This window comes from Vulpes lagopus, chromosome 7 (assembly GCF_018345385.1).
Source record: "Vulpes lagopus strain Blue_001 chromosome 7, ASM1834538v1, whole genome shotgun sequence".
Classification (NCBI taxonomy): Eukaryota; Metazoa; Chordata; class Mammalia; order Carnivora; family Canidae; genus Vulpes; species Vulpes lagopus.
Genome location: NC_054830.1, coordinates 20215223 through 20232504, shown reverse-complemented (window position 1 = coordinate 20232504; position 17282 = coordinate 20215223). Strand labels below are relative to the sequence as shown.

The following is a 17282-nucleotide window of genomic DNA, read 5'->3' as shown; positions in this document are numbered from 1 at the left end:
CACGGTTACACACATAGAACCAAAGATGTGTGTATGTATGTGCTTCTGCAGGTACATAGTCACTGACAGGCACAGCAGGGATATCCTCACCTGCTGAGCAGATACCAGCATGAGCACAGGTACACTCGAGCCACAGACACAAAGGCATCCCTTGGAAGTAGAGGCTGTGAGTTCCCCACTCCCGAGCCCTGAAGGATACCCTATGCTTGGCTCTTACACTCCTTGACCTGCTCTGCCTGTTCCCCGGCAACCTGGGGGAGCCTCTGGGACAGATTCAATGGAGGAGCAGCTGTCAACTGGGGCCACAAAGCAGGGAGTGGAGAGCCTTCAATATTCCTTTCCTCCTCTCACCCTACAGTACCTTGCCACATTTCCTCCTCTCCTCAGCCTGGGGGGGGTACTCCTGCCCACTCCCAGCCTGTCTGCACAGGGCTCCTCAAGGTGAAACACACACACACAAAAGCACAGCCCAAATCCAGATGAAACAGGAAAATCATTTGCTTTATTCTGGGTCCTGGAAGCTCCAATGTGAATCTGAAAAAACATGTCAGAAGGGCGGTAGCCCCGGGGTCTGGGTGCAGAATATAGTCCCTGGCTTCTTTGGCCCTGGAAGCCGAGAGGGTGGTGAGAAGGCTTGGCTAGAGCCCGGGGCAGTGGAAGTCAGGTCCCCCTGAAACCCCTGGCCCCAGCTTGGGCCTGAGAGGTGAAGAAGAGGGCTGGAGAGTCTGCTCAGTTCCTCAGCAAATGCACCCCAGAAGGGTACAGGCCTAGGGTTACTCCTCACCCTTTTCAGGAGTACTAGGTTCCCGGGGCCATTTGGTAGCCCCCAGGGGCTCAACCTCAGGGCTCAGCCTTGGCTCCCCCAGGGGTCCCTCGCCTTCCAGGTCCAACTCTTCAAAGGATGAGCCACTGGCGCCTGACTCGCTATAGCTGTGCTCACTGCGGGTATCACCGTCGTCCCAGCCACGGCTGCTCACTCCAGGGGACAGTGTGGCAGCTGAAGTCTCCCGGCTGCCAGGACCCACCTCCAGGCTTACAGAACTTGTGTCACTCGTCGTGTCAGCTCCTGTGCCAGGAAGAGGGAGCACACGTTAGCTAGGACAGGGAGAGGACAGACGCCCTGCCATTTGCTTAGGAACCGGCATACACAGTATGCTCATGAATAATAAAGTAGGCCCTAGCTCAGGAGGCTCATTCCAGCTGCCCTCTGCCCTCACCAGAGCTGCACTGACAGGGCAACAAGAGGGAGGGAGAGGGAAAGAAAGAGAGAGAGCACAGGCAGACAGCCTGCTATGCACTCCTCTCCCTTCCCCTGAATTAGCCTTATAACTCCCTGTGCTCTCACAAAGCCTGCTGTCCCCCTCCCCCCCCAACAGTCCATTAAGGACCACTCAGCCCTGAGGTGAGGATCTGAGGATAGAACAAAGAGACTCAAGCTAATGTCCCCTTCTCCACATCCCATTTCAGGCTTGGAGAGAGGTTTGTCCAAGGCCAGCTATAGATAGTACCCATAAGGCATGAGGACAGGAGAATGGACCAGGAGGCCTACTCTCTTGTCCCCTCCCCCATGCAGGGCTCCCCAAGGAGCAGCTATATCTAGGAAGGCAGCTGGCCTCAGCCTCTTGCCCCGGTTAAGTCCTGATGTGAGAAGGCAGCAAGGGTAGGGAGAAGTGGGATAGAGAAGTCCTGAGAAACCAGTTCCAAGGAAGGAGTGTACTAGGATAAAGCTTTTTAAAGGCTTTCTTCCCCTATGCCTGGGTCACCCCAGAGGAACCCTTAATTATCCCCAACCATTACTGGTGGTTCATGCACCACAAAGCAGCAGAAGGGGACCATGAGAGCACTATTCTGGCAGCTGGAGAACCCTGAGACAGGGCTGAGGGTCCAGATCCCTCCCAGTCTGTTCCTCCCACCCCTAACACGTCCTCCAGGCAAGGAGACACTTCATCTGCCCTGTTCAGGAGCAACCCCTTAATCCCTTAATTTATCTCCCCAGATCAGAGGCACTGACAACAGTTGGTGAGGGGCAAGGAGGAACAAAGAGCCCAGGCCCGCTGTGTAGGAATCCAGATTGAAAGAAGGCTGATATGCCTCCCTTCTGTGTTATCCGGAGAGAGGCAGCTGTCAAACATCACAGAGGTGAGGGGTGGGCCAACTTCCCCAGATCTTGTCTCCATGGTGATGGAGCCCAGAGCCAGGAGCAGCTGGGGACTGTCTGTTTGGCATTTGGACTTGGCCTGCAACTTTCACTGAGCCTCAGATGGGGACTAAAGTAAGGGTGGGGGGATTTGAGGCCTGCTCCTCCTGTTCCCTTGGCTCCAAGAAGATGCCCCTTGGGCCTATTGGCAGAGATGAGGTGGGCTCTGGAAGTGCCAGGCTACTGGCCTAGGGCCCTCTTCTTGCTGGGGCCCCAGTCATGGCATCCAGAATACAGGCAGCCAAAAGTGAGCCTGGGCTATACCTTCAGTTATGAGTGGTTGCCTTCTAACTCTGGGGCAGGACTCCAGCTCTTTATTCCCTCTTTAAATGACAATCAATGCCCCGAGTGCTACAGGCCTGAAAGGAGCAAATGAAATGGGGCTCCCAGGCCCCATTAAACTGTCATGTTCCACCAGCCCACCTATCCAATGGCTCTCTTGGGACCCAGGATGGGAACCTGCCTGCTTTCCAGGAGGCTGACTCCTCCCTCTCCCAGCTTCTAGGATAGGAATGATCAGAAGAAGGAGTCCAGGGATGCCCCTTCAGGCTAGGGCCCAGTATGCTAAGATGAGGACAAGCCCTGGAGACATGTGGACACTTCTGGCAAATGACTCCAAGGCAAGAAAAGTGGCATCCCTCCAGCCCTACCAAGGTCTGCACCAGAGGAAGTTCCAAAGTCTTGGGCCTGTGTCCCAGGGCAGAAAAGGCCAGGCAAAGAAGGGTAGCATCTATATCTCCAGGGCAGCTAGGGCAGGGAATGAAGCTGCCATCTTCACCCCAGTCCCTCCCTCCTCCACTGCCCACAGCCAGTGCAAGGAGATCAAATATTCATTGCCTCTCTGGAGCTAAATAATACATCAATGTAATAACAGGCATAAGGCAGCTAATCACCCCCTTTCACCTCCTAGCCCAAGTGGGGGCCCCAGTGGGGAGGCAGGCAGGGGCAGGCCAAGCCTTGGGCAGCCAGGCGCCCAGCATACATTGCTGTGCAAATGGCATGCACCTGGCAGGCACATACTCAGAGTCTGCCCTGAGTGTCAGGGCAGACCCTGTCAGAGGTAGGCAGACCCCTCGGCACTCCCACCAAGGAGTGGGCGGGCAGGCTAGTGCGGAAGACAGGCCAAGGCGCTGGGGGCGTGGGAGCCACACTGTAGCCAGCTGTAGCCGGTGCCAAGCAGTCCTTCAACACCCCTGGCAGGCAGTGTTTGGGAGAGAAGCTGGGTGGGTGGGCCAAGCACGGGGATGTAGGCAGCAGAGGGAGGTTGAAGGAAGGTCAAGACATCCCCCTTCTTGCCCTGGGGACTGCCTGGGCCTGCTGACCTTGTGCCATGTCTTGTGCTCACAGTAGGGGCACTGGAGAATGTCTGCCGGGCACTACCAGGCGGGTGGGAGCAGTGCCCCACGGAGGTAATTAAACAGCAGATGAAGTTAACTGTGTTGGACATGGCCTCTAGGGAGTGAAGACTGCCTGCCTCTCAGTACCCCCACCCGCCACCACAACATACGCCTCTCTAGGGTGACCTTGGCTATTGAAGATTGGCTGGACAGAGGAAGTCTCCTAAAGAAGGAGGGATAGCTGCTCTCCTCCCCACTGTCCATTGGGGGGAGTGTACCACTCCCACAGGTCATGGACCTCCACAGTTCAAGGCTCCAGCAGCATGGACTAGGGCCCCCCTGCTCCTGGGGAAAGGCTAGGGTCACAAGAGATGATGGCAGGGAGGTGGGTTGAGAGCAGACAAATTACCAGCTGGCCTAGAATGGAGTTTGAAGGCTGGCTCTGGTGGAAGGGGCAGGGCACTTATCTCCTGGCCCCCCTCTGCAGGCTTTCTGATTGTTCTTCCGCATGGAGAAAGTAGCTGCCTCTGGGTGGGGCTCCGTACTAGAAACACCCTATTCTCCTCTTTACCTTCCAGATCAGTGCCAATCTTATTTCCTGATGAGCTCCACCCAAGTGATGCCTTTCCTGAACAGCCTCATTCTCCTCCCATGAGCATCCAGCTGTCTGTGATCTGTTTCCAGGGTACTCCCCGTTGCATCTGGAGGGAATTCGGGCAGGGTCTTTGTATCTGTACTGCCAGGGCTAACACACATGAATCCAAATCCAGATGGATCCACATATCTAGAAATATGCAATTCTGCATGTGGGTCCTGGGGTAGGCAGGTCTCCTTCCACCTCTGCCAAGTTTAGCCTGGAACACTCACAGTGCCAGCCCAGGCAAGAAGAAGTCTCCTCAACCATGCCCCACAAGTCCAGGGATAGGCTTCACACAGGGCCCCACCCTCCATACCTGTGCCATCCATCTGGGTGTCACTGGCCTCCGCAGGCCCCCGGCTTTTCCGCTCTGTCTCCTTCACCTCAGGCACATAGAAGTCTCCCTGCCGTGCCAGTGGACACATGAAATAGATCTGGTCTTGCTGGTAGATCTCCAGCCGAGGGTGGGCACACAGCTTCCGCTCCTTGTCAGAAAGTGGCAGAAGGTGGAATGAGCCCTACAGGGCTTCTGACCCACTTGTCTCTGAGAGGCCCTAGGAACTATCTATTGTTCACTTCCTCCCAGAGGGCTGGCTCTGCCTTTTGCCTCAATCTCCCCCAAGTACCAAACCCCTGTTGAGGGAGGGACACCAGGACAGGGCCCTAGACTCCAGGAGGCAGTGATCTAAAGGACCAGGGGGTCCTTGGGACAATACGCTGGGACAGGTGCTAGAAGAATCCAGGGGCCTGGCACCCTAAGCCAACCTACTTGTATGTCTGTGACCAAAAGCTGTTCCAGAAAGCACTAGCCTCAAGCCATGATGCTTAGCATCCCAGACTACCCCAGGGACAGGGACCCCATGAACTCTGGCCCCAGGCACCCAAGCCAAGCCATGTTCTAACTTCCCATCCCAGGATCCCCTGACCCTGACCTCTTTCCCACCCTGGACAATGCTGACTGACCCAGAGCTCTCAGGAAAGGCCAGGGTCCCTGACCCTTAGGCTTTCAGCTCCTGCTCTTGCAGGCATGTTACCAACAAACCCTGGACAGGGGCTCCAGGCCAGCAGAACCCCTCTTCCACTTCCATTCCCTACAGGTTTGGGTCTATGCCAACCTCTGGGATTATCAGATGTGGTTGGTTCCCACCCCTTCTAGCACCTGTCCAGAGTTTCAGCCAAGGGGAAAGAGGCAGACCCTACACTTAGAGGCATAGACAGGACAAGTAGAACTACCACTGAACATTATCCTGACTCCCCAGTATGCCAAAGTAGCAGCTTATAGGGCCCCAAGCTCTGAGACAGGCACACTACTCCCCTCTGCCCAGATGCAGAGCCCAAAGCTCCCCTCCCCCAGTGTGTATGGAATGGAGCTCAGACGCATGCTAGAGCTGCACTGAGGCAGGCAGGGATGATCAGAACAGAGGTCAAGAGCGCACTGCTCCCCAGCCTGTCCCCCTTTCCTGCCATGGAGTGCAATTACCCACTGAGATGACTGTGAGGCCCCGGCCCTGTCACTGCTCACCCGCCAACCTTCACAACACGACTATTTATAGCACCCGCCTGGCTCTCACCACGAGCTCTGAAATGAGCCTTCCACTTAGCGGTAATGAAAGACTTATTGCCTGGTAGGGAGAAGCCACTCTAGGGCTCCACTTGTCCGCCTGCCTGGCCAATATTAGGGTTGAGGAACCCCTTCCAACTAAAGTAGTGAAAAGGGCTAAAAAAAATGAACCCCCCCCCCTGCCTCCAGGGAAAGAGAAGAAGAAAGGTGGGCCCATAAGATTTATCAGCCAGCAGCCAGTGGGAGGATGTCCAGCAGCCAGTGGGATGGCAGGGTATGCCTAGGAGCCCACAGGGGAGATGGATGGTCTGGCCAAAGTCTAGCTACAGCTCAGCTAGCCTGACAACATGGGTAACCCAAGCACGGTCCTGCACATTAAGTCTCCATGTGCTCAAACACAGAGAGGAATACCCCAGCCCTGACACCGCAGGGTCAGTGAAGAAGTCATTACTTTTAATAGTTTTGAGTCCAGTATTTTTTTGCCAACCTGACTGCTCTTTGTGCCACCTCATGAGTCCATGGGTCCAGCTCCTCCCATCTCTGCACACACTGATGGCTGCCTCTGCTTCTCCAACTGCCCACATACTTACCCAGCCCTGGTCCTCAGAAGGCTGAACAAGGAAGCCATGGAAGCAGGAGCTACCAGGCTCTGGGGCTACCCTACTGCCAGCACTTGGGAATGAGCATCTGCCAAACCTTAGCCCCATGCAGTGAACTGAGAAATGTTGCCAAGCCCAGGGTCAGAGGACTCCCTAAAGAAGGTCTAGGTCCTTCCCTGATAGCTAGAGGGAAGAAAAAGGCCACTGAGTGCAATCAGGGCATTCAAAAGGTCCAGAGGAAATCTGCTAAGTGGTCATCAACCTGGTAGCCCATCCCTCAAGGACTGTAGACATTTGGCTTTGAAGGATGCTGCCAGGAACCACAACCTGTGACTACCAAGAAATTCCAGGGACAATGGAACCCCACCTCAACCCTGGTCAACATTCAAGCCAGGCAGTAACAGGGATGATAAGAGGGAGTAGTCCTTTTTATCACTCTCCCTTCTAGACTGGGCATCAGGGTGGGCAGTACCAGGCAGCCACCATTACCACCTGCTCTGCCAGCCCCCTCATTGGCAGGCGGGAGGCAGCTCTGCGGCTGCTCTGCGCATCTGCCTCCTCCGGAGAGCCCGGCTCTGAAGTTGCCTGGCTGTGGACAGCCCCGTTGCCATGGAAACTGCATCCTCCATCCTTGCCGTCGCCTTCATCTCAAAGCCATCGGGGAGAACAGAGGAACAGGGGAGACAGAGGAGAGAGAGAAAACTGGCCTGGCTACACAGCCCTTCCTTCCCTGCCTAGCTCTTCCTTCTTATAGCATCCCACACAGGGACTGCCAGCCGCCCAAGCCTGCCCTCAGGCCCCTGGAGGGGCAGCCTCCCACCCAAGCCCAGCCTGGTCCTACCCCTACCACCTGGGGGCCCCTGGAACTAATTAAAAATCTCATTGACGGCTTAGCCTCAAATCATTTTAACACATGCCAGGTCCTGCCAAAATTCAGACTCAGGAGAGGAGCAGGAAGAAGGCAAAGGTGCAAACTTCCAACTCAGGCCCATAGGCAAGAGAGGGAGTTTTTAGTTGTCTCCATGGCATCTCAAGACTCACTCTGCGTTCTGCCCCCAGAGCAATAATAAGCCCAATCAGGACTGGGGCAGGGGAGGAGGGGACAGAACTAGCCATAAGCCCTGTCTCTAAGTGATCAAACAGAGGACAAGCCCTTTCCTTCCAAGCCAGGTACAGACTCTGAGGGAAGAAAGGGTAACCGTGGGCCAGCTCTCAGGTCCTCACTACACAGCAGGAGCTGTGGCCTGGGCCACATGTCAATGAGCTGATAAATATTGGAAAATCATTGGAGGAAGGCAAGACCAGCTGCTTCTCCCTCAGCTAGCCCCAGGGAGCCCTTGGAGAACAGACTGCCAAGGGCCAAGGACACCAAGTCAATGGCACACTGGGCTAGGACTGCTAAGGAAAGGGGCCTGGATGGACCTGATGTCCTTCCAGCCCTGAGAACACCCCTTCCCACAGCCCAGACAGCCAGAGGCCCCAGGAAGCATCACCAGGACAGGGGAGCCTGCTCTGGCCACTGAAGCTACTGGCCATCTGATGAAGCCACAACCCAGAGCAACTCACTCCTATGCAGAATCAAGGGGACCACAAGGTTCTCTCCAAGGAAGGAGAGATTCAGACATCCACAATCCTCCTCACCTAATAGGAAGAAGTTGCCATGTTAAGGTGCCATCAGGAACTAGATCCAGCTAGAAACTGGATTCAGGAGTTCTAATATCTCAGACATATATCTCCAAGGCTTGCTTTCCACAGCAGAAATAAGAGAGGGACTCGGAATACTATTCACAATGCAGGGACTTCCAGACGGCCTCAGTCACCAGCACTTACCACTGCTGCACCGACATGGGCTGACCCCCTGCCAGGGGTGCTGGCAGACAAGGGAAGGAGCGGTGTACATAGGCTGCCATGGTGCCACTGCCTCAGCTACCTTGGGAACACACCCCACATTCTCTTCTCACTCTAGGCTGAGCTCATTCCTGGGTAGTGGGCATGAATTTAGCCCATGCAGCTCAGGGCTCCCAGAGACTTAGATGGCCAAGGTTGCCCCACAGCACCCACACTGCTTCCCCTGTGAGTTTATACTGCATCAGAAGAAGGGAGGAGGGGGAGAGAGAAGACCTGAACTCCTATTTGGGCACCAAACAACCCATGCCTTTGGCTAGGGGTGGGGAGGAGGTGTGGGGCAGAAAAGGTCAGGTCCAGGTGGAGACCGAGGGTGGATCCTACTCCCAGGCTGCCCAGAGGCTGGGTTTGCTCAGAGCTGGGTGGTCTCAAATCCCCAAAAGGATGAGGCAATGGGTACAGGCCAAGGATTGGGTCACACATCTCCCACCTCTACTTGAGCCCCAGAAAAAGTTCTGCTCTGTTGTTTCTACCCAATCACAACCCCATAACCTCCTACCTCACTGGCATGAGGGACCCTGGGCGTTCCTGCTCACCATGAGCTGCCCAATCCTTCCTTACATCCCTCCACTCCAGGCTGGACAGCTGGGCAGCTACACAGGCAGCAAACAGCTGTTGCATCCCACCCGAGGTGGTGGCGTCTCCTCACTGGGTGAAGTGAGGCATGTTCATTTTTAATTACACAGACACCAACGTGTACCCGCCTGCACACAGCACTCCCTGCAAGTGGGGGCTCAGACCCTGGAGGCCCCTTAGGCAACTGGTCTGCATCGCACGTGCAAAGTGATGGGGGAGGCACAGCAGGCGCTGTTGCAGCTAGAATGTGGCACATTGTTATTATTCTGCCCAAGAGCTTCCGTCAACTTCCCTCTCCCTGGCTGCCTCTCATCCTCACTGGGCCTCCCAACAGCCTCTGGCCCAGAACCTAAACCTTCTGTGGGGCAGGAGGTGACAGCAGGAGATAGCTCTGCAGGCCTTGCAGAGCCAGCAGGGAGAGCCTGCAGAAGGGTTGGTGAGCATCCTCCCCCTTGTAGCAAGAGGGCCCAAAGCTAGGAAAATGAAGGGCCAAGGAGACGAGGAGAGAGATGGGGCTGCCATGGAGGGAAGTGAGGAAGCAGAAGTGGCAGAGAGAGCTCAGGCAGGATCCCAGAGCCTGGCCATTGACAAATAGGTAGTTTCTCTCTGTGTCTCAATATCCTCAACTGTAAAATAAAGAGACTGAAACAGATGATCCTAAGAAAAGTGAGAACTGGAAAAGGTGAATAAAAACACCATCACTGAAAGATAATTATATACTTGAAAAACCCAAAAGGAATCAATGGGAGAAATTACCACAAATGTTAAGATTGCAAAATTAACAAAAAAGCATAGCCCAGTTTTCTGTGTGCCAGTCAGCCAGTTAGAAAATAAAATGAAGCAACAGATGAAGGCCCTCTTGGGGTTAGGTCTATCTGGGAGCCCCTCAAATGGCAGAGGAAGGGATGGCAGAGGAGCCAGGCCTGGGTGGGAGGCTGGGGAAGACTGCAAAAAGGGGAAGGTGTGAGGAAGAGCGGGGTGCAGAAGCAGGGTGCTGTGCCTGGCACCCCAGCCTGCTGTGCCTGCTGGTGCCACTGCCTCAAGACTTTTCATTTTCACCTCGGAGCTGACAGCTTGCCATGTAATTTACACCTCTGTTCATATTCCTGTGCACCCAGGCTCTGGCTTCCTGGGCAGCTTGAGAGGGGGCCTTGGCAGCCATCAGAGCAGGGTGGGCTGGGGCACTAAGGAGCAGGGGAGGGTGATTCCTTCTAAGTAGGCACAGGGGACCCCTGCTCTGAAGCACCCTAGTATGTATCTGGACCAGGAAGCCTAGCCTTTCCCTCGCTAGGGCCCACAGAGCCAATTTCCAACACCAGCTCAGTCCTACTCCGGCCTTCTTGGGCTCTCATGGAACAGGACCAGGAGAGGGGAGTCTGAGGGTACTCAGGGAGACTATGGGAGGCTTGGGGGCTCAGCCCTGGGATACTCTACTCTCCTTTCCAAATCTGGGAGGGAACTCCAGATGCTGTTGCTACCACCACAGGCTCACCCCTTTCCAAGATCCAGCCATTCTCTGCAGCATCTGTGCAGCCAAGGACCTTGAGCCCCATCCAGTTCACAGGCTGATGAAAATGCTACTGATTGATGATCCAGCAGCAGGAAGGCTGCTCAGTGCAGATGGAACCATGAAGGCTAGCACCTGGGAGCCAGAAGCATCAGGAAACGCCAGAGGGGAAGGACAGGTGGGCAAGCAAGGATGAAGAGGAGAGGGGGAAGGAGAGGAGGTAGGTGAGGAGAAGGCAGCCCTGAATTTCTCGTCTCCAACTGGTATCTCTGACTTCTGTCTTCCATCTACCCCCAGGAAAGCCCTTCTCCCTAGAGCCTTAGGTTTCCCATCTATATAACCAGGCAGCTAATCTCCCCTTATACAAAGGCTCTGTTAAAGGACAAAGTGTTTCTGCTCGGGAGGGCAAGCCTCCTCAAAATCTCTCCCCCTTCTCCTCCCTCGTTGCTGGAATCCCAAGCTTTCTGGAGAAGAGCAATAGAATTCTTCCTTGGTAAATCCCATCTGCCTGGGGAATAAGGCTCCCTCTGAATTAGTGACAGCCCAACCCCACAGAACCATCCAGACAAGCCTCAGCCCCCAGGGTCCTGCAGGGCTGCCAAGCTACCACATTTGAGCTGGTATTTCAAGAGTGGTGGCTCCCACACCCGCCCCAGCAAAGGCTGGCTTTGTGCTTTCAGTTCTGAGGTAGGGGAGTGGGGAGAGGTGTAGCCAGAGAGACTGAGGAACAGGTTCCAGGGCCTAGGCCAGCAGTGGGGAGACCTGGCCTCCTATGGGTAGCCCCCCATACCTCAGCATCCACGGCAGCTCCCTAAGTGGAGAAGGGAACCCAAGCCCTGGTAAGGGAGGGGGGGAGGGGGCTTCTCTTGGCTTGAGGGTATCTGGGAGTAGAGTCATTCAGAGCTCAGTTCTGTGGCCTCCACCTCTCCCTCCTCAACTCCCTGTGCTGAAGTCCTATTCCAAAGCCCAGCCTAGACTAGAAGCAGTCATTTATCCACTCAGACACCATCAACGGTTCCCTAGAGCTTCATCTCCTGGGTCCAAACGCTTGCTCCTCCCTTGCACTCTAGCCACAATGTACATAAAAACCATGCTCAAATCAGTAACTCTGCCTGACCTGCCTTTTCACCTAAAGAATGCTACCCTTCCTTCAAGGCTGAGGGCAAATGCCACCACTTTCCAAAGGTTGCTTTGCCTTCCCTGGTGAATCCATCCTTCCTCTCCCTATCCCACTCTCCCTGGGCATGGCTAAATCCTATGTCTGGGAGAAATGGGGGAGAAAAGAATTCTGGGGGCCCATCACTCAGCCCCAGGTCTTGGTGCTGCTGAGAGTGCTCTTCTCCCTGAGCTGAGACAGGCCAATTAGCATTCGGCAGCACTGGCAAGTGAGCTGGCCCTGGAACACCAGTAAGGGAAGCCTGGGAATGGAGCCGTCTCTACCTCACTGAGGGTGAGGACATGAAGCCCAATAAGGCACCTGCAGCAGCTGCATCCTCTGCCCAAAGTGACTGCCAACGTCTCCCATAATGGGCACCTGCTGGGCAAATGGGCAGCCAGCTTCTCCCTGCCCTTTGCTTTTGGCTCCTCAAGCTAACTCCCAAACCAGCAGTTTCAGCCTTGACTCTGCCCGCCGGGCCTACAGACAAGGGCCAGTTAGATGTTGACCCAATGTGCTGCCATCCCAGGCCCACCATGGGGACCATCTCAAGTATATCCCAAGTTCATGACAGGTCTTGGGCCCAGTGTTACTCATGGATGGGGCAAAGTGGCAGAAAGCACATAGCCATCAGAATGATCCTCAGCCCAGGGCACCCAGTCTGGACTCAGCCACTGCTTCATCCATTGACCCTGCGTAACCTCCCCTCCTCAGCCCTCAAGTCTCCCCATTTGTAAAATGATGGGAATGTTGGCTTTGATTATGACCCTATGATTGCCTCCTAGTTGCTTCCCCCATCCCCTAAATAATACCATATAAAAGGCTCAGTAAATAACTGCTGAGTAAGCAACTGAGCGGAAGGGCCGCCAGGTGGCCTCCCTTATGAAAAATAAAGTTCCAGACCCTTCCATGTTGTTCAGCACAGGTGATAGGCACATAAAGAGAGAGGACCCCAAATTTCATACCCCACTGGGGCATCCTCACCTAGGTTCCCACTGCCAGGGCTATGTTGCTTCCCACTGGTGTTCTAGCCCCAGAATGGACTCAAATTCCCCACTTCCCTGCACTGACTCCCTCAAAGTTCCCCAGGTAGGTTAAGGGGAAACACAGAAGATTCTGAGCCACTGGACAGGACCCTAGGCTCTGACCATGCTGCCTCTCAAGAAGAAGCAACAGACTCCCACAGCTCAATAGGCTGACTCACTCCCACAGGCACCTTGCTGAGGCCACTACTCCTTAGGGCCAGCTGGCTGCCCTAGGACAACACCATCTGATCCACCACTCAAGAGTTCAGTCACTACCACCCCAGGGAGAACTGCTGGGCTCCCCTCAGGTCCAACTCCCAGCCAGTCATGCTCCCCAGAAACAACTGCCTCTTCTGGCAGCCCTGTCCCTGCCTACACACAGGACAAGCCCTGGTGTCTCCCAGATCCATTCACACTGCAGCTGCCACAGTGTCCTCAGGATCTGCAATGGACAAGCAGTAGGCCTGGGGTGAAGCAGGATATTGCCAAGCTGTGTACCTCTCTGAGGACTGAAGTTTCAAACCACTTAAATCTCAGATGCCCTCCTCCAAAGAAAAGATCACGAGGTCACCTGGTTCATTAAAACCCAGAGGCAGAGCTACTCCAGTTGAAGCAAGTAAGGGTCCAAGTGCAACCCCCAAACCTGGCAGCCAAGCCATGGGGACACCTCAGCATAGCCATAGGCTCCTGCCCCAGAGAGGTCTGAAAACTATGGTCTGAGGTTCCTGCCCACTTTAAAACCCCTAGTATGACAACCCTGTCAACCCAGCTGTCCCAGAACTTTACCACCAAGACACCTCCCAACCAACCAGCTCACTATATCCACCCTACCCACCCTGTCCCCCAATTTCTCCACAATTCTATGGAGAAAGAGCCAATGTCTGACTCCCAAGGCTTGCCTGCACTTCCCAGCCAACCAGCTTCCACATGGACAATGCCCTGTGTCTTCCTAAACTCAGGAGAAGATAGCCAAACATCACAAGGACCCTCTCCCTGAAAACTCCTGGAAGGCAGGGACCCTGGGAAAGGGATTTATGAAGACTAAGGATCCTGTTGAGAGGAAGTCAGGCACAAGGGGGAATTGGATAAGCAGTCTAACACTCTCAGTGACCTCTCTGCCAACTGCTGAGTTCAGGGGCCTCTCACACACAAGGCATCCCCAGTCCTCTCACTTGGTCCTGGTCTGTCCAGGTGCCCAAGCCTTCCCTGGATACTCATTAAGACTGGTTTTATCCTGTGGTGAATTCTGGGGCCCTTGCTTTTTGCTCTGGATAGACACCTGGGCCCCAAATCAACTGTGGCCCTACAATTTGATGGAAGTTCAGTACCCTCCTGCAGCTGCCAGAAGACCCCCTCATTCCTGAAGCTCAGGGGGTGATCTCTTTCTGTCCAAGTAGGCCACCTCCTTGGACTCTGGTGGAGCAGCCTAACAAAGCTGGGGAACCTTCCACTATAAAATGATAGTCACATGGTACCCAGGCATCCCCTCGCACAGACGCTGTCCAGATTGCTCTGCCTGGGGCCCCCCAGTGGTTTATGTGAAGAAAGGCAGAGTTTTAGCCCTTACAGCTCAATTTGCCAGGCTACCAAGCTGAAGAGGGCTGGCCAGAGAGTCAGGGGCTGTCACATAGATCACAAAGCTGGAATCTACACATTCCACAGAAACCTGACAAATGACTCTCTTTGGGTTCCTCACAGTGACCCCTAGGACCTTTCTGTCCCATCAGGTCAATCCTACCCCAGTCTCAGGCACATCTGCAACTTCCAGGACAGCAGCTGCTCTCTACCTCCCTCACCCAAAGTTCTGAGACCACTCACTCCTGTCGCCCGTCCCAGCCTGCCAAGTCCTCCCTCCCATCCTTCTGGCAGCAGGGTTACTGGCCTCCCTTACCCCTCACGCCTCCTGAAACAGAAAGCCAATGGTTGCTGTCATTTTATTTGAAACACCTCCCCAGCAGACCTAGCCTCAGATCCAGAGAGAAAGCAGAGAAGTGGAGAAAAAGAAGGGTGCACATATGCGTACACACACACACACACACACACACACACACATACACACACACATACAAAGGCAGCCAGCTGTCAGAGCTGGGAGAGCCCACAGTCTCATTATCAGCCTCCTTTCTCTGGTCCCAGGCCAGTGGGGAAGAGGGCAGCTGTGGGAGGGAGCTTTCTATTCTTTTCTCTCTGTTTCCCAGGCTAAGAGAGGCCCAGGGCCACTCCTCTATCCACTGCAGGCTGAGCCCCTTCCTCGTTCACATGGTACGCCCCCCAGAACGTAAGATCAGGCTAAACACAGGGGCAGAGGTGACCTCTGCCTCCAGAAACCATCAGAGCACCTTGGGCCATGTCTCCACTGTGGGAAGGCTGGCATCTCTCTCACTCTCCCAGCTGGTGGCCAAGCCACAGCAGCATGCCTCACAGACATCCCTGGAGAAGCCCCTTGCTCTCTCTTGTATCCTTGGCTTCCTTATCCAAGGCAGGAAAGAGAATGGTGGCCCCCTGCTCCAGGCCCCACCCCAGGAGAATCAAGCCCAGAACACAGCTGACAGGCTCCCACGGGAGGAGGAGGAAGGAGGAAGGGCTTTCATCAAAGAGGTGACGTCAAAACCAGGCAACTTGTGAAGCTGTCAGGGGCCGGGAAATTTGGACAAAGGTGTCTAAAAATAAACCCCTGAAGCCAGGAAAAGGCTTTGGTGGCTGAGTTGCTCGCCACCACACCACATGCTACACGTCCTGTTCTGAGGTCTGGAACCCAGAAAGTCTCTTCCCGGGGTGCACCTCCAATCCTGAGGTTAAGGATGGCATCTACAGGACTAGAGACACTGCCCAGCAGCCTTTCTTGGGTGAAATGGTTGAGGCCCCCTCAAGATGCATACTAAGCAGGCCTCAGGCACCAATGTCTGCGTTCCTGCCCTCATCACCAACCAGCTACCCCACCTCCTGCCTCACTCTGCCCAGAGTCTCCAGTCCAACTCACCCCCAGGCAAGCAGCTCCTCCTCAGAACACTTCTGGCTGCCACTAGCCAGCTCACAAAGAACTCCACCTCTATTCTCCCCTGCCCCTGCTCTACCACAGCAATAGCCGTCCTGTTTCTTCTCTTCCTGTCCTTGACCAAGAAGGCCACAGCTGGTGACCTATTTATACATTCCCCAGCCCTAACACCAGACTCCTTTCATCTCCTTAACCAACACCTGTCTCAGCTCCCATTTCCATCACCAAGGCCTTGTCCCTTCTTCTAGGCTGCTCTGGAAAACACCCATCAGGTTCCCTCAAATCCATCAAATTCAAATTCCTGCTTTCTTCCCCTGAACCTTGACCCCAGCCACACTAGCCATGCCCTCTGCACAGCCTCTGTTGCTAGGAGCTGCCCCCAGGGCATGTACTTTCCACAAGCTCAGGTCCCTTAAGATAACCACCAGCCCAATCTTCTCTGAGGTCTAGATCGCACATAGCACTGGGGATTCCACACCTCTACCTGAATGTTTCTCAGGCAGCTCCCCACTACACAGCCTACTGAGCTGGTTGCCTCCCAAACCAGATCCTCCCTCGGATCTCCGTATTTCAGTGAAAAGCACTACTACACACCTGTCCACCTGCCCAGGCTGAAAGGAACTGGAGCCTGCTGTGACTCTGCCCTCCCAGCTCCTCCACAACATCCAATCCATACACAAGTCCATTAGTTCTGGGAAACCTCAATAGCTCAGTGGTTGAACGTCTGCCTTTGGCTCAGGGCATGATCCCGGGGTCCCAGGATCAAGTCCCACATTGGGCTCCCCATGGGGAGCATGTTTCTGTCTCTCAATAATAAATAAATAATACCTTTAAAAAAAATCCCAACAAGTCCATCAGTTCTATCTCCAAAATAGATTGTAAATTTCCACCTTTTCTGCACCTCTACAGCCACTGCCCCAGTCCAAGACAACCATTCACATAGATATCCTGCCTCCTTAAAAAAAAAAAAAAAAGAAAGAAAAGGAAAAAAGAAAAAAAGGAAATCCTGCCTCCTAAGCACCTCTGCTGGCCCCTGTGATCTGGATCTAGTCCCACCTTGCCCAGGATGAGAGAGCCTGTCTTGTACATGTATGACTAAGACGGTCAGATCATGTGTTACTTTCCTGGCTGGAACACTACAGTGACTTGCCAGTATCTTTAGGTCACCCCATGCTCCCACTCTGCTCTGCTTGGAATCTTCTTATCCCCTTCTCCAAGGTTACCTTGGAGAGGTTACCTCCTCCAAGAGGCTGTACCTGACCACTCTATCCAAGTTAGTCCCCGCACTTCCTCACCATTCTTTTCTAGCACATATCCCATTTTTGTCTGACATTTATTTTTTCTTAAGATTTTAAGTTATCTCTATACTCAACGTGGGGCTTGAACTCACACCCTCAAGATCAAGAGTTACATACTCCACTAACTGAGCCAGCCAGGTCCCCTATCTGACACTTATTACCTGTCTCTACCACTTGCTGTAAATGCCTATTTCATATACCAACTCTCCACATTGTATCCAGCACAGTACATAGACATTCAATAAATTCAAGTTGAATGGATGACTTTCAAGCCCAACTGAGTCATTCCCTAGTACTCAACTTTACAAAATGTTCTAGAGGACGAAGGATGTGCAATAGGGAAAGTTTAAAAAAATCTGTGGAAACAGAGATGCACAATCAGATCTCCTGGTGGTTGGCTCTTTTCCTTCCTCCAAGTAGCCCAGTCTGCAAGCACTGCCAATGACCAGGTCAGGAACTAAAGGAGACAGGCCGCTGCTGCCCCAGTCC

The 17282-nt window shown here is 54.1% G+C and overlaps 1 protein-coding gene across 5 annotated transcripts in view; it reads right to left on the bottom strand.

Moving 5' to 3' along the window:
• Positions 1-480: 480 nt before the first annotated feature.
• Positions 481-17282, bottom strand: part of TEX264 (testis expressed 264, ER-phagy receptor) — a 30779-nt gene continuing 13977 nt past the window's right edge. For all 5 annotated transcript variants that reach the window (XM_041761078.1, XM_041761075.1, XM_041761077.1 and 2 more), the window contains exons 5-6: positions 4488-4656; positions 481-1066 (exon numbers count right to left, since the gene is read on the bottom strand). In XM_041761078.1, coding sequence (XP_041617012.1) covers positions 774-1066; positions 4488-4656 — 462 coding nt within the window. In that variant the 3' untranslated portion in view covers positions 481-773. The remainder of the gene's footprint in view (positions 1067-4487; positions 4657-17282) is intronic.